This window comes from Larus michahellis, chromosome 8 (genome assembly GCF_964199755.1).
Source record: "Larus michahellis chromosome 8, bLarMic1.1, whole genome shotgun sequence".
Lineage (NCBI taxonomy): Eukaryota > Metazoa > Chordata > Aves > Charadriiformes > Laridae > Larus > Larus michahellis.
This window is the reverse complement of record NC_133903.1, coordinates 28,916,688-28,939,767: the sequence shown is the minus strand read 5'-3', so window position 1 is coordinate 28,939,767 and position 23,080 is coordinate 28,916,688. Positions and strand designations below refer to the sequence as shown.

Here is a 23,080-nt window from a genome sequence, read left to right as displayed (position 1 = left end):
CCTGCAAACTCTCAAGGGGATTCAAGGGATTGAACTGTACCGTGAAAACTGGGTGTATCGGCAGACGCTGTGCTGCGTTGTGGCCATCGTTATTAAAGTCATAAATTAAGCCACTGTATGTTACTAAGATATTGGTAAGTACAGTTAGAAAAAAAAGGAGAAACAAACATAAGATTCCAAGTACTTCTTTCCATTTTAGGAGGCTTGTTTTACAGTCAGTGACAGGAAAATAAATGTCCTGTTGTACAGCTGAGTTAAAGGCCTTGAAAACTTTAATCTAAAAATGATTGTCGTGCGAGCCTTACAGTTCTTTACTGTAAAGTCTTTGGCTCATAAAAGGTGTCTTTCTGAATTTGTGTAATTGAAGGCTTGTAAATTCAGGTTCTCTGAGGTTTTTAAAATGACATAATGTTTCTTTTTTACTAAAGCAAATAATAAAAGACAGGTAAATATTTTCTTTGATGTTGCTGTTGTATGGATATGAATTAGCTGTAGCTTGCCAGGATAGGACGTGTGGTTCCACCAGCTTTGTAAAAGGCTTGCAGATTATTTTAATCTGAGTAGGCAAGTCATGCTAAAAAGCTTTCCTTTGCCTGGATTGATACTGGTTTCCTAAATCTTCTGGGAATTTGAAAGTGCTAATTGCTGGGTCAGGGGAGAAGAGTTATGCAGGGAGGGAGAGATTCTGGCGCAAAAGCTGCTCTAAGGGACCTTTCAATGCCGATTATATTTAAAAACTACCTTTACATAATACAATGAAAAGCAAAAAGTGAAAAGGAGCTCTGCCTTTTCACTGAGCTGTGGTTTGGCTGTTTTAAGGTGTTTGTATAAAATCCTTGGGTTTTGCCAGCCTTAGAGCAAAAGTCACCGCTACTTACTGGGTTTTCTGGAAATTGCCTTTTTGATTATGCATATCACAACTGCATAGTTTGTCTGCTGCCGCGTCCCTTTTTAGTTAAAAATTGTATTAAATTGTATTTTGAGTCAGGACAACTGGTTTCAGGCTTTGTGGTCACTTTCCCAGTAGGAAAGCAAGAAATCATTCCCAGTAAGCTCCCGAGAGGTTCCACGTGGCTGCAGATGAGCAGAGGAGGTGGAGAGCAGCTGGGGTCCCACCCGTCCCTAGTGCGCAGGGGCTGTTGCGAGGGGGTGGGTGGGCAGGAGGGATGCACGATCCCAGGGTTATAGCGAGTGCCCCTTTTCCCTGGGGGGGTGAAGGGGAATTTTTGCATCTCTTGCACATCATACTTACACAAGCAACACCTAAAAATCTGTGCTATTTGTTTAAAATAACCATTTTTTACTTACGCATGAGGCAGTTTTTTAAACGTAGAATTCAGCTGCTTTATCTGTAGTTGATTTTTTTTCTCTAAGTGCAATAGCAAATGTTTGCAAAATACTCTACCTTAAGTATAGAAATTAGGATTTTATTATTTTTTTCTTGCTGTTCACCATGTCACCAAGTTTACCATCTAGTACCTAGTTCAAATAGAAAAGCAAGAGCAGATATTTTGGCAATTTTACTGCCGTAAAAAAGGCAAGCAGCAGAGGGAAGGGTGGTCAAACCCTGGGAGCAACTAAAAATGCAGCAGAACTGTGGTGCTTCCATGTCTGTGCAGGATTTTTATGAAACTGGACATGGGGAAGTGACCTCCTGGGTCTGGTTGTTTTGCCAGCATGTATTAAAGCGCTCTGAAAAATGGAAGCTTTGTTTCACGGTCTTTGAAACTGGAAAGGGTTTTTCATGTGTTGAACTAAAGTGGCTGCTATTTCAAAATGCAGCAGCCTTTGCCAGCCTGCCCTGTGTTCCAGAGCAGGAATCGCTGGGGTTACTCTAATTGCTTTAGGTTTATTTTGTTTAAAAAAAAATGTTTCTTACAGTACTTTTTTCTCTGTGCAGGTGTCCCATATTGAATATGAGACCAGAGTTGAATATGTGACCATATCAGTACATCCCTTTAGGAGTAGCTAATTTAAACAATATTTAATTTCTACCAGCATAAGCTTGTAAAACATTGTCTCTGATCAGTGACAATCTGCAGATATCAGAAAAATTCCTGGTGTCAGATGAGTGTGAGAGGAAAAGGAGTTGCACCCAGCTAAAACTGAAGTCACCTTATCCCAGAAGCCTAAAATCGGTCTCTGACCGTCTTGTAACTGTGCATAGAACTTATTTCTATTTACCACACATAAACCTATAGGAAATGTATAGTTGACTTGCAGATTAAACACATTCAGTGAAAAACAGTAACTTTTTATATTATGTGAACTAACGTTTGCTGTGTGGCTCTTAAATTGTTCCTTTTTAAAGATGTGATTGCAGGATGCAGTTGGGAACCCGTAATGACTAGCGAGCTCTGTAATAAACTTGGTCTTTTGCTATAAAGATAAAAATCGGTCTGGATTTCCGGAGGTACCGCGTATTCTCTGCTTTTGATGGTTAAAGCTTGATATTAGAATCCCTTTGAATGTTGTTTTAGAGGAATATACAGCAAGATTGCTGTCTGTAAAATGGGTCTGTTGTGTCCTGATAACTTTTGTATCCTTTTTTCCAGGGAAAGACTAGAAGTGGGCTGTTGCCAGCTGGCCCAGCTGGAACACACGATTAAGCAGTGTCAGGCGTCGGCTCACGCAGAAGCCAAGAGCAGGGGATGGCTGTGACACCTGAGGACAGTATGGAGCTGCAGCACCTACCCCCTGCCTTCTCCTTCTCCAAACTCCTCTGGCACGTGTGGAGGAAACGCTTGAGGAGACAAAAACCTACCGCCTTTTTTTCCTCAATGGTGCTGTTTTGTATCAGAGTTGAAGGAAAAAACTGCTACATGTGGACATCGAATGTCCGAGTTTCTACTCAGAATTGGAAGCTGACGGTGTTTTCTGTCTCAAGTGAGGGTCTGTGGGCTGATGCGGCTGGTCTGGCCTGCAGATGGCTGCTGGGCCAAATCCCAAACGTTCCTGTTAGGGGCTTGGTCTGTTAATAGTTGTATAGGAAAAATCCATGTAAGGTATTTCCTTTGCTGATACTTCAGAAGTGACCAGTGAGAAAAAGAGTATTTTGTGAGACGTGGAGGGCGACAGGAGTGAAAGGAAAGCAGCTGAGCACATACCGAGCTGCCTGTTACCTCTGTGGGCAGCAAGGACTGAACCACAGCTGCAGGGTTACGTGTCCTGTGTTGCCAACTGTACAGGGCTTACGAGAGGCTATGGAATGGGGAAAGAAATGGATTGATGCTCATTTTTTTAAAAAACCAAAAGACAAAACCCAGCCTCCTGCAGGTGTGTTTGTCCTGGGCCTCTTTTCAGAGAAAAGGCATCTTTGTTCTTTGTTAAAATACCTACTTCATCCTCATGCAGCGGCAACCTGATGGAAACTTTGGTTTGGAAGAGTCCTTGGTGGTTTCTCTTGCCACTGTCTCTTGCAAAGGCAGAAGCAGGTGTTCCCCCTGTGGGCTGTTGTATTCTGTGGCTTGGCTTATCTCTGCTTTCCAGGTGACAGCTCTCACTCTCCAGAACTGCTTTAAGTCCATGAAACTTCCTAAAAGCCATTTTCAACGCTGCTGTGGCCTTTAAAGCTACCTCTTCTATGGCTGTATTTGTACAGAGAGGAGATGACCGGCAAAGTTCTAAAGTGTTTATTTTGATATTAACTTTTGAATGTATTTGTAAAACCTTTATTGTAAAAATCTAATTTATTGTTACAGTAAATGGCAGTTGACTCTACCTGGCAGCACAGCTTTGAACAGCCGTTTCCACTTCGCCCAATTCCTGTGGATGCAAGTTTAATGCAGTTCTTGCCCCCAGATGCTTGAAAGTCAGAGAAGTGGATTGGTAGCGCTACTGTCACAGCAAAATTCATTCCAAGGGCTATTTCTATTCAAGTTGTTATCCCGGAGTTGCGGGATGAGCATGTTATGCTCAAATAAGCCTCCATTGGCAATTGGTATCATAAATCTAGGAAAATGGATCAACTTAAGCACATGGTGTGTCTGCCTTAGCTCATGTCTGCTTTCGATACCCTTTAGGGAAAGGCACCTGACACAGATGAAGACAACTACTTTGTTACTGACTCTCTGTGTTCAAATGCACCCAGCTTCACAGCTTCCAGTAATCCAGAAATGTCTTTGCTCTGATGTTTTCCTACTCCAGTGTAGAGACACGGTGCTCTGCTCGTGCCCACCACAGCAAGTCTGCCTTGTGTTATGTGAAATAACAAACTACAGCTGCCTGCTGCCTCTGCTACAGGTTAAGACCTGCATCAAAGCTGTGGACTAAGAACATGCTGGTGAGTGAAATTAGTGCCATCGCTGGCAGCTTCATTTCCTACAGCTACTTGCCTAATGCCCAGGAACACAGCTCGATGTGCAGTGGTGTTATGCACTACTTTTCCTTCAAGTTAGCTTTCTCATCTCACCTCCGGAGCTTTAATTTGCACAGAGCTTTTAGTAAACAGATCCCAAGAGCAGCTTGTAGGCAGGTGACTCTCCCTGTGACAGCACTCCGGGAGCCAGGGGCTGGCTGGGTGCTCGCAGCCCTTTACACCCATTTCTGGAGGGTGACTCTCAAATGGCACTTCACTGCCTCTGTTTCTACTCAAGGGGGGGTTCAGGTAAACATCCTCCATACAGCTGAAATGTCTATTTAATATCGCAAACTTCTGTTTGTAAGCTGGCTCGTTAAAGAAAAGAACACAAAGACACAGGAGAGCGATGCTGTGGTGCAAGGATTGCCCAGAAGGTACCTTTAATGTGTTTGCAGCAGCAGCAAGCAGTCAGTGCTAGTTTTGGCACCAGGAGTTAGATGTGCAGCACTAACACATTAGACACCAAGTCATCCTAACCAACGCTTTATCCAGCTGAACAGAGAAAGTGAACTAAAACATAGTACTATGAGCACATAGGAAATCAAGTTAATTATGTTCTACCACACTTTCAGCTTGTAGTATTAGAAAAATAAGACACTTACTAATCAGATGAATACATTTTCATTGCCCACGGGCAAGAGTTTAAAAACCATGAGAAAAAAAACCCCACATGTAAGTTTTTTGGTTTACAAACGTTAGCTCCCCCCTAGTAACTAAACTGGCTGTGCAGAAAGCGGCCCCTGCCTTGCCCCAGCCCAGAAAGGGCCAGCCTGTTGTGGTGAGACGCTCCCCCCGGCCCCAGGGAAGGGGCTGCAGAACAAGTGCCAAGCGCACAGCACAGGCAGAAGCTCACGTACAGCGGTACGTGTTTTCCCACTTGCTCTCTACAAACTCCACGGTTGTCTCTTTGCTTCAATAACCATTTATCTGCCATTTACATGTCAACAGATAAAATACTCTGCTGAGTATATAAAAACTGTTATAAAAAGGCAATTGTAAAAGATAAGGTATTGGCAGGCATGTCAGCTTTTTTTAATAAAAAAAATAGCCATTATATCTATTTAAATAAGGCTTCTTGTTACAGATTGTTCCAGTTACTGAAGGAAAACAAGGCCTGATGAAAAAAAAAAAAAAAAGATCCCCCATATACCTTACACTTCCTGTCTCAAGAACACACCGTACAGGAAAAGTCATTTAACATGCAAACTTACAAAACAAACACTGGGGGAAGCTCCTGAAATGATATGCCCGGTCTAGTTTCTCTTGCATTATCTTCAAAATCTTTAAAAAGAAACCAAAAAAACAACAAAACACAAAACCAACCCTATGACAAAGTTCTAAAATACACAAAAAACCCTTCATCTTGATATTCTTTCCAAAACAAATATGTACAGCACATTAATATGCAATATGCAAAAGCTCTGTGTTGCTGTTGGCAACATCTATGCCCTCCCCATCCCTATTCACATGTGTACCTCTACTGTAACACAATTACATCACTAAGCCTGTTAGTTTGAAAAGGGAATTTAATTCACTTAAAACTTGTAAATTTTTGTGTAGGGGCTCCATTCGTTTGACTCCGGATTGTAGACTTCAACCGTGTTCAAGAATTCATTGCCATCAAACCCCCCAACGGCATAGATAGTGTTTGCCACCGTGGTGATGCCAGCGTTGCTCCTGGGAGTCGTCATGCTGCCCATCATCTTCCACTCGTTCCTCGCGGGGTCGTACATCTCCACACAGCTCACCGCATGCGAGCCATCAAAGCCTCCGCCAACAAAGAGCTTTCCTATCAAAAGGAAACAAAATGAATGTTTCTCTGCCGAGAACCAGCTGCGTTGCCAAAAGCAGCCGCCTTTCTGGGGAGGCAAACTCAGCCAAAACGAACCTTTGCCTTGTTCAAGGGCTGCGGTTACAGTATTGACCTGCTTTGGGTCTCTTGCTCATTAGAACCCACTGAAGCTATTTCAGAGTAAATGCAAAGTCCAAATTCAAACAGATGCAGTTGTTGAAGCTGCACGGTGATGTTTTTAAAAGAAAGAGGTGGGGACAAACGCCCCAAAACACAGGGTTTTTTTGTTTTTCTGGTTACAGTTTTTAGTTAAATTGGGAGACACAGCCAGGTTCTCACCGTGTTGTTTCCTCCCTAAGCAGGAACACAGCTTTGTATTCTACTTGCATCGCAGCTTAACATGGAAAATTCACCAAGCACAAGAGGTCACTTAAGCCTGCAGAAGCCTACCGTCACGAACAGCCACTCCGGCTCCGCGTCGAGCCACGTTCATGGGCGCTATCAGCGTCCAAGTGTTGTTCTCCGGATTGTACCGCTCCACGCTGTTCAGGCAGTTCCACGACTCTGCTCCTCCGATGATGTACAAATACCCCCCCAGCTCACACACGGCCGACTGGTGTCTCCCTGCAACCAAACGCCAGGAGTTACAGCCCAGCACAGAAGTCCTGCACTAACACTATGCCATAGCAACTGAAATTCAAACAGCTTTTAGTTTGGTTTTAAACCTGCAGTTTTGCAATCACCCTTTTCCCCCTCCCTCCCAAACTGCACAGCAAACTTACGGATATTAAGGGGGGCACAGCTCGTCCAAGATTTTGTTACAGGATCAAACACATCACAGTTCTTAAGTCCCTTTTGGCCATAAGGATCTGAACCACCAACAATGTACAGTTTTCCATTCAGGGCACATACTCCTGTTCATATAGGAAAGAACAGTAAGCAAGCTAATAAAAGAATGAATTTTAAAAAACCCAACAGTCGATCACACGCAGATGCGTTACCTGCATTGCAGCGATTGGTTCTCAGCTCCGGCACTGGAGTCCAGTCATCTATCTCTGGCTCATACATTTCTCCACAGCTCAAGTCATCCGAGTGACCGTTTGACCCACCCACAACATACAGCTGCCCCTAAACGGATAAAATAGATACCTGCTTCACATATGAGCACACAACAATACAAATCATTAGCACTTTAGTAACAGCGTAACTATAATTCAGCAACTTCTATTAACCCTTTTGTAAAGTTTGCACTATTTGTCCCACCTACATTTACACAATCTCACATTCCATCTGATCTCCACCCACCACACACCATTAAAACTGCCATCTGGAACCGAGCTCTGGGTGTTCTCATCGGTGCAATGAAAGTCCAAGTGTCCTTTTGCGGATCGTAGCATTCCACTGTGCGCAAACACTCCTCTCTGTTATATCCCCCTAAAAGCAGAAGGTTAGAGGATATCACATTTCCAAAGACCAAGTGCTTTGACGTTGAAGAACACCGACTCAAATAGTGAGCGTACGGAGTTAAAAAGCCACTGTCCCCCACCCCAGCCCCAACTGAGCCAGTTGTTTAAATAAATTGTTACTATTTCTTTTACCTGCAGCGATCAGCTTGCCGTTAAGTTCAGCCGTGCCCAGTCCAGACCGAGCATACTGCATTGGAGACATGGGCTTCTCTATGATGTTGTTCGGTTGAAGCTCGAAGCTCAGACTCTTCAGCAGCCGTGGGGTGCTCGTGGGCGAGCTCTGCGGGCTGTTCCGGCCGTGCAGGAATATCACGCACAGCACACCATCCAGAACAGCAAGACACAGGTAGGTGTTACCTGTTGTCAGGGGAAAAGGAGAGACCACCGATACAATAAAATTTTAGGTGAACAACTAAAGGTGTTCCGATCAGGGTCTTCTGATTAGGCTTCTCTCCTTAAAAGTGTGAAAATTTGATTTTTTTCTGGTTGCTGGTTCCCAGTGTTAGCCTAGTTACTGAAAAATACGCGGTTTAGATTATTAATATAGCGCTCAAAGGACGTAAGACAGCAATCTGAAAATGTGCTAGGAGACAACCTCCACGCACACAGGCTGCAAACAGCTCTGTTAATTGATCAGAGACTGCCTATCTCCTTCGGACTTTCTGGGTGAATTACACACACCATGGGATCTGGGATGGCCCCGTCCATAAGGAATCACGATGTAGGTGATCCCAGTTTGGCCTCAGTTACGTTAGAAACATCCCAATAGTTACTGGGCAAATTATGCGTTTTTTATCATCAGTAAGAAAAAGCACTTCTGCATTTCTTACAGATGGTGAAGGAAATCCCCAGGGAGTAGGAGGTGGTAGGCACACAATTAACCAGACGCATCGTTTAGACAAACCCTGCTGCAGTTACTCACTTGAGGTTTTCTCTGAAGCAATGATTTTCCATTCGTGTTTAGGACTCTGAACAGTAGCATTTGGAGAAAGACTTCCACAGGAGCTGCTACTGATCTGCTTGTGATCATTCTCACGTGGTGGCTTCTTCTGCAAAATCAAAAGGCAGCTACAGAAACCTAGCCAGAGACTACACCTCCTTCTACCTTTGCTCCTCTGAGCTAATACGTAACTATTCAAGAGAACACTTCACCTACCACCTCCGCAGAGCATCATTTATAGCACACCTCAATTTTCAACAGAACATCTTGCCTACTCAGCAACAGTGGCCAAAAGCCACCCTACATCTCATCTCGCTGGTCATTTCATCCCATGACGGCACCTTTATACTGCTGGTGTCTGACTAGAAAGCAGTTACAATTAGAAGCGAGTATGCGTTACTGGCAGGATTTTCAGATGTAAGGAAAAACCTCCATCCATTTGGAGAGAGCGGATCTACAAACTAGAAGCCTCCCTCACAAGGTCTGCTGCTGGAACTGGAGTTAATTATATAACGCTATTTGGAAGTGAATTAAGTATTCTCTTCGTTCCCTTAAGACAAATTAATTTCGCCTCACTTCCTCTCTGTGCTCAGATTAGCTGTTTCTTGGATTTTACTCCCTTGATACTTCCCACTAGCAGGAGATTTCTGCTTTCTTTTCTTCTTCAATTAAACTTATGTTATTTTGCTCAATTAAGAAAACCCCCAAAATTTCCCATTTCAGATTACACTGAAATTGGTTGGGCTGTTCAGGCTTTTTCTGAATCCTAAGAACCAAACACAAAAAGTTAACCTTCTCTCTACTCCATTTAGCAGCAACATTTATGACCACAGCACCGAGTCTGCAATGCTCCCACAGTTCCCCAGAGTCCCATCTCTATGGAAACTGTCATCAGGCTTCTGAAACACATCATCTAACTCAGAAACACCCTCACGCAGAAGAGTTTGACAGCTCTACTCAGCTCACCATGAAAACCAATTCATTTGCAGATAGCATTTTTGTTACTTCTGAACCTTCATCCAATTAAGAGCTAATTCTGTTATCCTTAAGTTACCTAGACAGTCACAGAAATTACAAACTTTTGTAATACAAAAATGGAAGAGTTACAATTTTTCCAGAACAGTCATCTATGGTTTTCTGGTGTTAATTCTCTCAACTGTTTAGAATTTCTAGAGTTAGCAATTCTTATCATCAGAAAGGATTTAAAAAAAAAAAAAAAAAAGTTGAGAACTCTTGGCTTCATTTCTAAAAAAATGAACGCTCTGAACGTTCACCTCTCAGCTTCTAAGTATTACAAGTAGTTGGAAATTATATCTGGCTAGAACTAAAAACAAATAAAAATCATCACCTCAAAAAGCAACAGACTGATTTGTACAGTCAGACCATCAGCCATCTCTAGGTCAGAGGTTACCTACTGCTGGTTCTTTAAAAATCTCTTGCACGTTACCAGTGCAGCTGAACAAAAGAAATGGACGCTGGCAGCTGAAGGATCAGAACTTATGTCTGGAATCTTTTTCTGTGCCAAAATTTAGCAGACACATAAGCCATTCTCCACTGTAAGCCAAGCAGTGCGTGATTCTTTACAGTCTCTTGAGTATCTCTACAAAGCCACACCTGATTTGCTATAGGCAGTTGCTTTTCTACCTCTGTCTTCTAACAGCCTAAGATTTATTTTCGAGTCAAACCTAGAGCACCCCATTCTGCACATGCTCAGTCTGCCAAAAAAACAGAAGCAGAGACTAAATCATCACCTCCAGCAGTTTTGAGAAAGATACTTTCTCATCACGTATTTCTCCATTAAAGCTACTGCTGCTTTCTCTGCTGCAGTACAGAAGACTTCAGGTGTGCTGTAAACTGCTCCAGTCTATCCAGGGTTACCTCAGACTGTCTGCAATTTGTACCTGCACAAACTGAATGTGGTCATCATCACTGCCATACACCTCAGCCTGTCCATCTAGCAGATTTCCATCAAGCAGCTTGTGATCAGCTGAGTAGTACAGCGTTTGAACCTGCAAAAACAACAACAGAATACCATGTGGCTACTGTCTCCAGTGCTCCTCAGCTACAGGCAGATTACAAAAGGCAGTCGCCAGCATACTTCTCGTCATCTCATCTCAATCTAGCAGAATGCAAAACTAAAAGGAAGCAGATGTCATGGTGGCAATCTTCAACACTGGAGGAAGGCTCCTTACTTTCTCAGCTTGAGAGAAATCTTCGTTTTCCAAGGACTTCTACTGTTTTTCCAGCACAGAAACATTAGACAAGCAAGATGCACATTAATTTCCAGAATTACACAAATTCACAATCTCATGCAAGCACTTTCGTTATCCCCGCAAACAAGCTTTCCGCTTTGAAAAACACACATATTTATCTCGATCAAAAAAAGTTAAAGAGGAGCCAACAGTGGACTGTAAGAGTATGGGGATGAGGGAAGACAACACAAATTTATGTTCTGGAGGAAACTGTTGTCCACAACTAAGCATCAGATGCAACCGTTTTGGTGAAATGCATCTGAATTTCAACATGATCAAAAGGTTTAAAATGAGTTTTTCCAAGAGGAAATATACACTTGAGAATATATGACAGTATCAACATATACTTTTGCCTATACAAGTGTTGCTGAATATATATTGCGCTTGTAATAACAACCTGGGAAAATTTTGATGTTTCACAGGTTTTTGTGTCCATTTTCTCTAGCCAATTAAAAATTTAGATTCCCCGCTCCTTTTTCTATGAAAAACTGCCCAGGCTACATCTACTATTAGTATTCATGAGTAAAGCCATTTAATAACACACAACTTAAAAGAATGTATCCTGTAAAGGAGTAAGTAAACACCATTAAATCATCATCATCGTTCTCTGCCCACAGCGGATTTTCTTAGGAGAACTGGGGCAGGACTGCTGCTTCTGTACGTGTCAATACACTTGAGGTTTCTTCTTGGTTCTTCAGCCTTGGTATCCTAGTTTTGTTAATAAACCTATGGGGAGATAAATCAACGGGGAGGAACAACCATTAGAAGCTTTTACCTACTTCGCATTTACAAGCAAAACCTGCAAAGGAAAACATCAAGAATCTACAGCAAGTTTCAGTACCACCTCCCCAATTCTAAAGCAAGATACATGCCACTCTGAGGTTACTGTACAGCACATAGTGAGCAAAAAAGGAAAGCAGAAGACCAGACTGAACAGTTCATTCAGCTCACCTGAACACCCCCCCAGTTTCACAGCTTAGGGGTACCTACAGCAAAATTTAAATTCTTTAGGGTCATAGTTAAAAAAAGTGAAAAAATAAAAAAATTAAAAGAAAAAGGGATCATCCTTCATATCGACTTCTTTTTTTTTTTTTTAAAAAAGATGTTTAATCCCATTTTATTAAAGACTAACCTCTTCCATTAGATCTTCCAGGCTGTCTCCATTCTCCCAGATGCTGCGCTGTACCCAGTTGATTACCTTTGTGTACAATTTGCCATTGCTAGGTAGGCCAACATTGTCTTCCAGCATTACTTCAAGCTTGAATTAGAAAAGGAAAGGATTATTTACTGTACAGGTATTATCCTTGTATTTGTGGCATACTCTACGTAGAGCTAGAAAACCCCATCTACGAGGAGCTTCCAGCCTATGCCACTGAAACTAGGAAGCACACTCAAGTACAACTGCAGTTATCTTTTACGCTTAGAAAGGCTGAGAGGATGTATTCTCTACAGTTAAAGGTTCACAGTAGTACGAACATTACACAGCTCCAGAATTTTCACATTGTTGGTAAAGTTCAGTACGCCAAGTCTTCCTACTCCCAAAAAGCAAGCCATAATAGTTGCTCCTTGGGTTGCTTTTTGGAAGTTGCGTACCAGAAGGAAGCCTACAAAATTAAGCTAACCTTTAACCGTGGAAGTTTCAGAAATTCTTCCTGTTCTGAAATCCGTAAAAGATGTTCCTGAATGTAGCCATCAATCTTGTTCAACAAACGCGCGTCTCCCATACAACTTGCAAAGTTCCGGTAAGAGATACAGCTCTGAACATCCATCTTGGAGAGCAAGTAATCACCACAAACCTTTTAAGAGAAAAAGGCTGCATCTTAGTTTACAAGTAGACAAGGTTTTAACATGTTTGAATTATCCACCCCAACATACAGTAACAGCTGTTTTCTAACTGCAGAATAGTGACTGCCAGTTGTCATCCCTCCAATAGAGCTGTAAATGAAATGTTGCCTTCCAGAGGAATATGCATATATTAAAAGAGAAAAGCCATATATTCAAAAGCTACTCACATATGCATTGACCCCACGCTTTTCTACTGAACAGCTATTCAAAACCGCTTATCTGCGGTCAAGTGAAGGTAAGAATCCCAAGAGTAAGTATTTCTGAAGTCAAGCTCTACCAAACTTATGTTCAGGAGCGTGTCGATTACTCTTTTTTCACATATCACTGCCACAGATTTACAGGCTTAATTATGCTCCCAATGCAACTAAGCAAACCGCCGCTTCCATGAAGCTGAAGGTAAGTAACCAGCTACGATTCGGAAGCCATTTTGCTTATACGGGTGCACAAATAGAAAACTTTAATTCAGAGAACCATTCAGCACAAAGATAACGCAAATGGAAACGATACACATTGATGTCATTCAAGTCAATACAATGCTAACGAACAGCTAAAGAAGCTTTAAAGAAGCTTATCCGCTGAGCACTTTTTCCACAGAATAATCTTTTTTTTGTCTCATTAACACCAAAAAGCATAATGCTGTCAGCCTGAGAAAGCAAAGCGGACTTCTGGAAGAGCTGAAAACTGTACCTGCTTAACTCTCTCCATCTTCAACTTCTTTGCTGCAGAGTATACATCTTTCACCAGTTCTTTATCAGCTTTTAACCTATTAAAGAAAGAAATTTATCTTCATTATTCTAATTTTTTAAATTAAAATCTACTGTCTCTAATTTCTGTGAAAACTACTTACTGAGCAGTATAGGCATAATTCAACAGAACTTCAACAGCTTCTGGATTGAGATCATCAAATTTAACATGGGAAATTCCATGAGAATCACTATCACTATTGAAGATTTCAAACAGGTAGGGACTGCAGCAAGCTAGCACGGCTCGGTGCGCCAACATCTCATGTCCACATACCTTTATTTAAAACACAAATAAGAAACCCACATGCTGGTAAGAATTTTTGAAAGTACATTTGTATTATAATAGTATAAAGGCCTATCCAAGTGAATGTCACAGTTCAAATCAATTTTTCAAATCAATCCAGTCTCCAATTTAGGTCAGCACACAGTGTAACAAAAAACCCACCACATTCAACGATCATACTCGGACAGAAAAAAGTTACCTGGAGACGGACATCACAGAACTGACCACTTTTACGTAAGGCATTTAGTTTGGCAACAGATGACTCGATGAAGTTTTCATCTTCAAACATCAAATACCCATTAGGAATCATTTTGGTGTTGGCCTGGCTGAAAACAGAATGTATTAATTTTAGAGATAAAACATTTTGCTTCAGTATAGAAGTACTATTACACTACTTGCAAACAAACATTCATGGGGAATTTAAAAAAAAAACCCATCTCAAAAAAAAGCCTAGAAAAATACTATTAAACATTACTAGTACACATTGACAACAATCCTTTGGATTGACCGGATTAATGATTTTCAGATTGAGGCCACAACTTTTAACTTACCTACATCACTTCAGTAGGTACCAACTCCACAACTACACGCTGAACCTGTGCTACCTCCGTGGGAACAAGTTGGAAACCACTGGATTACACAAGAAGCTTTACTCCCCTCTATAAAGATCAGATTTAGTAGATTCATTGCTATTTTCTGCTCACTGTTTAAAATTTGTCATAGTGGTCAGCTTCATTTTTTGCACAGAGCTGACAACCAGCTACATTGAAAAGTAAGAACTGAGAATTTAAAGTAACTAGTGAAGTAAAAGAATAACTATTGAATTTTTTTTTTATTTAATTTTATGAGTAATGACTTAATTAAATATTTTAGAGTAGCTGGAAGTCATGAGAGAACATTAGCACCAAAGAAACAGACAGAATTAAATATATTCTGAACAACAACCATCACAAAGCTAAAACAACCTCCCCTGAAGATCTTACCCATATACAAACATATCACCTCAGTAAATTGGGCCAAGACTAGAAAAATAACTTCAGGAAACTAACTTTTACATTTGGATGCTATTTTATAGATCATTTAATTGATTCTTTTATTAGCTAAGCACTTTTAGGAAAAGTCCACTTTACAAATAGGAAGCTAATTAAGAATACTAAAATAACCCTGAGGTGACCTAACGAATATATATGAAATCTGTAAGTTTGAGCCTGAACATGTGAAAAAAGTATACTTTACTCAACAATTTTAGAAGAAAGAATATGTGGGATGCTACTAACATTACCAGCAACAATTTACGTTTCTATCTGAAGCTTAAGAAAATTCTGAAGATCAGACTAAACAAGAAAACCTCCAAAACAGGAAAAGTGGATAGCGAAAATCAGTAACAAAAACACCAAGCCCCACACAAAATAATTCTAGTATTAGTCTGCTTATTTTAAATTCACTTACTACTGGAAAGCATTTGACCCCAGACTAGGAAGAATAATCTTACTTACAAAGACTATTATCCATTTGTATATACTTTCATATGCTGTGTTTTATTAAAAAAAAAAAAAAGGCAGCAAGGTCGCAAAGTCACAGAATTTCAGCAAAAGCATTAACTATTGTATACACAGCTAACAGTATTAACTTACCTAGCAAATATATTACTGTAAATTTTTCACTGGGAGATCTTAAAATAATTCAATGGTATCACCGTGTTAAAACAGAGCACTTCCGTTTCAGTATCTTCTGACAGGGAAGATGTTTGTTGAAATTGAAAAGCAGATCTGTCTTTGCAGCTGCAATATGGATTCCAAAACTATCAGGCTTGAAGGTGATGTAATAAAGTCCTTAAGAGCTATAGACATGAATTTCTTCTGTGATAATCATGCGTCATAACCTGCAATAGAGAAGAAGTTATCAAGTAAGGACGACAGGTACTATCACGTATTTCAGATGAAACTTTAATAGTGTTTTAAAGTAGAAGTTCCTGACCCAAACAAACAACTTTTTCTTCACAAAAAACACCCCAACACCCAGCTTGAAAAATCCCATATCGACACCAGTACGTTCTCGTGCTTAACAGGAGGTCAACCACATCAATTTTGATACCCACAGAGACAAGAAAGTGGCTAAATTAGTGCTTAGAGAGAAAGTTAGAACAGCTGAATCCCATTTTTATACAATTCCTTACTAACTCTAACCTTCAGCACTTCCTACAGCTAGATCATTATTGCTTGCTTACACAAGTAGGTAACTCTTAAGTAACACAAGAAGAAATGGCTACATTTTAAAAAAGAAACCAATCCACATGCCTCCTACCTTTTGCTTTTCCTGTACTCATCTACTTATATCCTTCTTCTACTGAATGCCTAAAATGGACTGAAGATGGACTAAGGACATGTCTGAAACAACCAGGCATGTCTCCGGTACTTTCAAAAAAATTACAAAGTCAGGAATCACTATTTCAATGCTAACTTTCTTCGATAAAAAGTCTCTTTGCTACCCTGCAAACAGAATCTGTTAGGTTCTGGTCAAGTTCTGCACTGGCAGCACAGACTGGGGTAGCTTTGTTGAGGATAGGCTGTTTATGCCCGGCTTTTTCGGGGAGGAGAGGAGAGGAGGAGGAGCAGAAGCAGGGAGGGCACAGGCAACAAACACCCACTCTGGAACTTTCCATGACCCTGATGCCACCTCGGGAAAACATCGATCACTTCATCCACTTGGGTTCCCCACTGCAGTTCCAAAACTATATTTGTATCTACAGATTAAATGCCACATGGGGAATCAGGTTTCCTAAAAATAGGTGCAGCTCATTTTTCCACATCAAGAGTTAGAAGTCACCTATGTTGTAGGCAAGAGAACCTGGCAACCTGACTGCCTGACCAGCCCTTACACACGGGATCATTTTGGCAGGAACTGAACCTCCCTTGGTCTCCAAGTAAATCAGCAGCTCAAGCGTGAGGCTGATTCTCAAGAGCAGCAGGGGGCATTATCCCACAACGTACCAGCTCCACAGGAACGCTGCTTCCACTCTTAACAGCTTCCTGCCATCCTGAAGACAGGATATTTCAGCCAGCAGATACCCGCATAGAAAGAATTAATGTTAATTAAGTTTGGCTACTACAACAGACACATAAAGAAAGAAACAACTGCTCCAGAGCAGCAGTGGTGTCTGCACGTAATATAGTAGCCGCTGAATGCGGGGAGGACTAGCGGAATAGAACCATGTGGACTACAACATACTTTGCTAGGAAAAAACCTCAAAGATAAATGTATTTTCTTTTTATAACAGGCAAGTTATGAAACTGAAACTAAGCTCTATTTACCAAATATTATTTAACTAAGCATTTGGAAGTCAACACTTCTCTTGTTGGTACAACTGATAGAACAGTTTCTAACATTTCTAAACATTTCAGTTTCTAAAGCAATCAAAACGTTTCACTTCTCAAAATGGAAACAAACAGTCTGATGTCCACACTTCCCCCAACAACTCACCTCAAGTGAAACATTCTGTTGTTCAAATACACAGAGGTATTATTTCAACACAAGTGTTACAATGAATCAGTTTATAAAATTACAAGAATCTACTGGAAGTTACGCTTCACCAACACTGTCCACGAATGTACAAGAGAATTATCACCAAGGGACCTCTGACTATCATTTCAGATTTTAAACCTTCCATTTCTGTTGTAGGAATTACCCAGACACGATGGCTAGACTTACCTAGCCAAACGCAAAATACAGGAGGCATCTAAAAAAGGAAAGCCAAGGGGGACAAACTCTGAGCTCCGGCGTTGCACTGGACACTCAGTACAGCGTCAGACCACTTTGGTGGAAGGGCTCAGACCGACCCAGGCACCACTCACTTCGTCCCAAGCTGAAAACGACACATCGCACATCAGATGATCCACCTTGCTCACACTGGTTTAAACCAGCTTTTTCTCAACTGCCAGCTCTCTCAAAGAAGTTCTGTTGTTAACTAAGTAGAGGTCAGTAATTAGCAAGGCAAATTAAATGTATATTGCTACCACAGTTCAGACAAACAAGCTACTGGTGTGCTCGCACATCACATTATGCATTCCCCCCAGTCAGTATTCATCAGGATTGCTGTTAATTACCAGTATGGAGTCTTTGGGGGGATTTCAAGTTACACAACAACTATTCAAACAATTTCAACTAAATTCAAGAATCGTCCTCAGTCAGTTCACATCTCTAGGCATGTTTTGTCACGTTCTGCTGTAACAGAAGAAGTTTATTTCAAGTGCAGTACTTGCTTACAACCTTCAAGGCCCATAAAGGACATCCAAAACAATTCTGGATTGAAATGGAAGATTTGTCTTTTAAAGTCCTCCTTTGTGCATGAGGTCAAAACCACATTTCTGCACCTAACAGTACTGTCCAATCTGAATATCTAGGAATTTGAATGTCTTCATTATTGACATAAAATTTCAATACTGTTGTGTGAAAACCACGGCTAATATTACTTCTCAAAGTGGCATTAAACAGCAGAAGTATATTCATTACTTTCTGCCTTCTTTTTGGTTTGGTGTACTACTGCTAGAACAAAAGCCAAACAATATGCCAAAATTCAATGGAAAGCCAAGAATGATGCATTTTCTGTATTAAAGGTTATAAACAGGTACTTTCAACGGATTTCTTTCTTAAAGTATTTTAAGCATCTAAATAACCTTGTCATTACCTTTTCCCTGCCCTCTTGCTTAAACTGCTTTCTAGCTTACCACATCAAGAACTGTTAGTGCCTTTTTTCCCTCGTTTTCCAGGATTTTTAATTTTTTAAACCAAGTGTGATGTTCACAAATCACTGTCAGACAGGTATAGTACGAAGTCTGATGCCTCTGAAATTATTACCTTTCGAGCCCCATCAAAATGCAATTATTCAAACACATTAAAGCTACAGAATTCGTGTTCCAGAATGGGAACACACACTCCATTTGAGAAAATTCTTACTGGAGAGCAGGCCTACTTCTTGCATTTATTTTTAAACTGAAAGGAAAGAAAAAAAAAAAAAGAAAGAAAAAAGAGTGCAATATATAAACTCTGGATTTCCACTCTTGTTATAATATTAAAGATTGATACTGGTGTTGAGTCTGGAGGCACCACCTTGAATCAAGAGTGGATGACGTTAGGTGTAATACTGCAGCACACTGAGACAGGCCAGAAGCCACGAAGCATTCACGTGGTGCGCTTCAATGACATGGCTCTGCCCAAGTAGAGGAATGCCAGTACTCAAATGTCTGCCCAGTTGCTTTATTTAAACATAATTATATTCTGATAATTGTGTTTCCTAAACACACAGAGTCATGCACAGACTGAGATTTTCATTTGCTACTTATCTGTACCACTGAACTATGAAAGAGTCATGGCTCGTAACACACTCGGAGATAAATTCGCTGCACATAACCGACTTCCAGAAAAGAAATTTCCCCCTTTTAAACTCATCTTTCCATTTCACTGTACATCCATTTAAAGATACATTTAGAAAGACTCACCTAAATAACAATGATACTTCTCATCCTTCACAATACTACCCTCTTATATGCATCTTGCAAATACTACTGAAATATGATTAGCTCAGTTACAAGAGCAAATGAATGTCATCATTAATACACTTCAAATTGTTACTTGTGTTTAGAATTTAGGATCTGTTCATCACAGATGTTTTTAAACAGTTGCTCACTGCAGAAAGTGTCACAACATTTAGAAAACCTGCCACAAGAGGATTACTGTTGAATTTCTCCGAGATGTAAAAACCGTTATCGTGCCCTATGACCCTCCACTGCAGAGCCACTTCCAGGGGACATATGAGCTGTGGTCACAGGTGCGGTACCAAGACAACATGTCCCGGAGACACATACTGAGTCACCTTGCCCATGCACTAACAACGCAAGCAGCGTTTATTTTTCCTCCCATCTGAGAGCTCTCATCTTTAGTATAATCCATTGGTACTTTCCATGTACAGTATTTAATTTAAAAAGTAAACAAAGCCCTTGCTTTGTGCCAATTTTGTACACACTTTTTTTTTTGGTCAGATTAAGGTATTACCTCTTCAGCTCACAAGTAAAACACTAACTTGTGTTTTACTAACCAACTTGGGGGGAGATATTTTTTAATCTTTTGATTAAAAGTCGATACTTGTTGATATGATAATAGACACCTGATTGATGCTTGTTGGTACAGTGAAACAAAAAAGGAATTTAGCACCACAGTTGGTGCTTTTTAGTTGCTATGGGCTTTCTGGCTTTCCGCAGCCTTGTTCAGAAGAAATGTAGGTCACACCTACGACTACTCATACCTGTATCAGAAGATAAAACCAGTTGTCCTCAAAAATTTTCTTTCATACATTAGCAATTATTTATGGTAAAAACACACGATCTTTTCATGTCTTAGTTTGCATTTGGAGAGAACATCATGAACCAAGACCTATATCAACATAGTTGCACCACTAAACAGGCTCAACTTCTTTACCTCAGTGATTTAAAATGAGACTCATACAATTTATATCAATTTTGTTTTGCATATTTACTTTTCAGTTGTTTTCTACTAAAGATTTAGTCCCATTGATAACTATGCCTTATAAACAAAATTGTTCTATTTCACTGCAAGTCAGCCTCAGCTGTGCTTGTATGTGTGTGTCCCTGCAACAGCAAGGAGAGAGGGAGAGAATATTTGCTATCACCAGCTAAGAACCGCAGGGAAGGAAAATGTACTGTGGACGTTTTCCAAAATCCTTTACACATAGTCCAAGATGTAATACTTGGACTGTCCTCTATAGACAGTAAGCCTACAGAGCTCTTTCAAACACACATTTATGTACGTAGACTTAAAAAATTCATGAGAAGCAGGTTTTATGCTTGAATGTTTTTATGCTCTTTCAACTACAACTCTCAGCTGTAACACACCAGCTGCCCATTTAATACTTGCTCCCCCCACGCTTTTGGTATACTCTCTTTTCTTTTGTGTTTTAGCACTGGTCATTACATCCCCTTTCCATACCGGTTCTGTGTTTCCCCTTCTCCTTTCACACCATGTTACACTTTTTTTGTTGTTGTCATTGTCTTTACATCTCTTTTTCTACCTTCTGCCTCATACACGCTCTCTTAAAATCTTTAATTAATCTTTAATCTTTGAAAGCTCTTCTCTTCCCGCCCCTCTCCCCCCCCCGGGTTTCTTTTTTCTACTAACATACACTTCCCATAGTTCTTCAAACATTTGACACACAACCAGCAAACTGATTTTTTGTTTTGTTGGTGTGCCATTGTTGTCTCTCACCCCCCATTCTGGGCTGGTTTTGCCTTTTCTTACCATCTCCTGCTCCTTAAGAATTCAAGTTGAGGAAAACAAAATTAGACCTATTTACAGTAGCTTAAGTACTGTTTCCCAACTGGAAAGTATTCCCTGACTGTTGCATCCTGTGCTCCTAAGGAGTTAGGCTTGTGGCTACAAAATCCGCTTTCTAAAATTAAAACAATCTCACCATCAAAGCACCGCATCCTGCTTGGTTTCTTATATTGTAGATCCCTGAGAGAAGGGAATAAATGGGATGTCTACACACCCATCACTGGAAACAAAAATCATCCTCTTCACAAACCATGACAAATAAGGAGAATGACATGATACTGAATTTCCACTATTCTATCATTGCTCAGTCTTGCTATCCATCTCCTTAGTAAATAACTCGAACGCCTCGCCTCTTATTTTGTCAACGTTTTTTCACCCTGCATGAAGCTGCAGCCAATTCAGTTTTTATGTCTATGGGAGTCCTGTGAGTAACAGTGAAGCTGCTGATGTGAAAAGGTATTTTCTACCTTGAAGCAGCTCTGAAAAATTCTGAAAAGCTGATGGAAATCTGGGCACACAGGCAGAAAATATTGTCATTCTCCCTGCCCTCCCCCCCTCCAAATAAAACAAGCCTTCTGGTCGTTCACACTCATCACCTTTCTCCAGAAGCACTAATGCAGACTGACAGACACGGTTTACGCTGTATTATCTTCTATTTCCTAGAACTAGTATAGATGACAGGGAGGGTCGCGACATTGGCAGCCAGCTGTCAGCACATGTTCCTCACCCAGAAACGGCTACTTTCTTCACTCAAAGTCTAAGACTTTTGCGATTCTTCTTCCCACCACACACACTTAGTATAAAGGCTTTGAGAAAGGTGGCACTACGCGGCTGCAGCGTGGCGCCTGGAAAGGCTCGCAGGCAACGCCTGACCTTGGAACAACACCCACCCCCGTGGAGAACACCCAATTTTCTGGGCTGGGGGCCACACGACATTGCCTCCCCGCTGCCGAACCCCACCCACACCCCCCGGCGGCACCCCCGGGGGACGAGGGCCGGCAACCCCGAGGGAAGCCGCCTCAGGCCACGCAGGCCGTTTACACGACTTCGCCCAGACCAGCGCGGCACGGCACTCCCGAGATTTGCCCAGCCTTCGAGAAACAGGCCCCAGATAAGCAACAAAAAGCCGCGGAGGCGGCGGGGCTCCTCTTCTTCCAGCCGAGGGCACGGGGCCAGAGCGGGCGACGGGCCGGGCCGCCACCGCGGGGCCCGCCTCGGCCGCCCGCGGCCCCGGGCCGCCGACACCCCCCGCGCCAGCGCCGAGCGGGAACAAAGAGCGGCGGAGCCGGCCCGGCCGCCCCCAGCCTCATGGTCGCTGCTCCCCCCACCCCCGCCGCCACCGCCCTTCCCCTCACAGCCGCGGCGGGCCGCGCGTGAGCCGGCCGCCCGGGACGTCCCGCTGAGGCCCCGCCGTACCTGGTGCCTCTCAGCGCAGACGATGCTGTTCATATTGGGAGCCTCCAGGCTGAGGGGGAAGCCGACGCGAAGGCGAAGACGCAGCCCCAGGCCACCGGGAAGAGGGAGCGGAGGGCGCAGGGAGGGCGAGGCGGCGAGGCGAGACGCTGCTGCGCGAGAGAGGGGCGGCAGGAGCGAGCCAGAGCGGAGCGGGGTCACAGCGCCGACGGACACGCCGCTGGAGCAGGCGACTCGCACACCGCCTGCGCGGAAGCGGCACTGCGCGCCGTAACCCTCCGACGAGGCGGGCGGGAGGCGGTGCTGAGGAGGCCGGCAGCGCTCCGCCGAGAAACGAGTCCGGCCGCGCCCCTCCCTCCGCGGCCGGGGTAGGTGTGCTGCGGCCCCAGTTCGCCTGCCTGCCTGCTTGCCTGCCTGCCTGAGGGAGCGGCGGCCGCGGGGCGGGAAAGCCGGCCGGGTCTGGAAGGGCTCGGGGCTGGACACGCAGGCCCGGGAGAGGCCGGGGCTGGGCCACTTTTCCGCGAGTGAACTGCCACCGCATTGTCACCCGTGGGTCTCGGCAGCGAGCCCAGCTGACTCGATAATTCCGTTTTTCAGACCTGGCGTTGCCTTTTTCTCCTCAGCGATGACTTCCTCCCATCG

General features: G+C 42.4%; 2 protein-coding genes across 8 annotated transcripts in view; one reads left to right on the top strand and one right to left on the bottom strand.

The window, feature by feature from the left end:
- Positions 1–3,732, top strand: part of SWT1 (SWT1 RNA endoribonuclease homolog) — a 33,423-nt gene extending 29,691 nt beyond the window's left edge. For all 4 annotated transcript variants that reach the window (XM_074596835.1, XM_074596833.1, XM_074596834.1 and 1 more), the window contains exon 19: positions 2,556–3,732. In XM_074596835.1, coding sequence (XP_074452936.1) covers positions 2,556–2,661 — 106 coding nt within the window. In that variant the 3' untranslated portion in view covers positions 2,662–3,732. The remainder of the gene's footprint in view (positions 1–2,555) is intronic.
- A 978-nt stretch (positions 3,733–4,710) lies between these two features.
- Positions 4,711–22,859, bottom strand: IVNS1ABP (influenza virus NS1A binding protein). Of its 4 annotated transcripts, none has more exons than XM_074596841.1 (15): positions 22,442–22,859; positions 15,316–15,563; positions 13,881–14,007; positions 13,503–13,672; positions 13,343–13,418; positions 12,433–12,606; positions 11,943–12,068; positions 10,460–10,567; positions 8,541–8,667; positions 7,751–7,975; positions 7,465–7,586; positions 7,154–7,280; positions 6,935–7,066; positions 6,603–6,776; positions 4,711–6,149 (listed from the first exon to the last, which is right to left on the bottom strand). In XM_074596841.1, the coding sequence occupies exons 3-15, from the start codon at positions 13,989–13,991 to the stop codon at positions 5,896–5,898; spliced, it is 1,926 nt and encodes a 641-aa protein (XP_074452942.1). In that variant the 5' UTR covers positions 13,992–14,007; positions 15,316–15,563; positions 22,442–22,859; the 3' UTR covers positions 4,711–5,895. The 4 variants fall into 4 exon arrangements, with proteins under 4 accessions (XP_074452942.1, XP_074452944.1, XP_074452941.1 ...); XM_074596843.1 differs by having other exon boundaries at positions 13,881–14,003; positions 22,442–22,717; XM_074596840.1 differs by lacking the exon at positions 22,442–22,859 and adding an exon at positions 15,986–16,394.
- Positions 22,860–23,080: the final 221 nt, after the last annotated feature.

What these genes read in the sequence shown, in the direction of transcription:
- IVNS1ABP (XM_074596841.1), bottom strand. Translation starts at nt 13,991, where the DNA reads ATGATTCCTAATGGGTATTTGATGTTTGAAGATGAAAACTTCATCGAG. An exon ending in TGAAACTTCCACGGTTAAAG is followed by an intron (nt 12,069 to 12,432) that starts GTTAGCTTAATT and finishes TTCTAATTCAAG; the next exon opens with CTTGAAGTAATGCTGGAAGA. An exon ending in CTGTGCCCCCCTTAATATCC is followed by an intron (nt 6,777 to 6,934) that starts GTAAGTTTGCTG and finishes GTTTGGTTGCAG; the next exon opens with GGAGACACCAGTCGGCCGTG.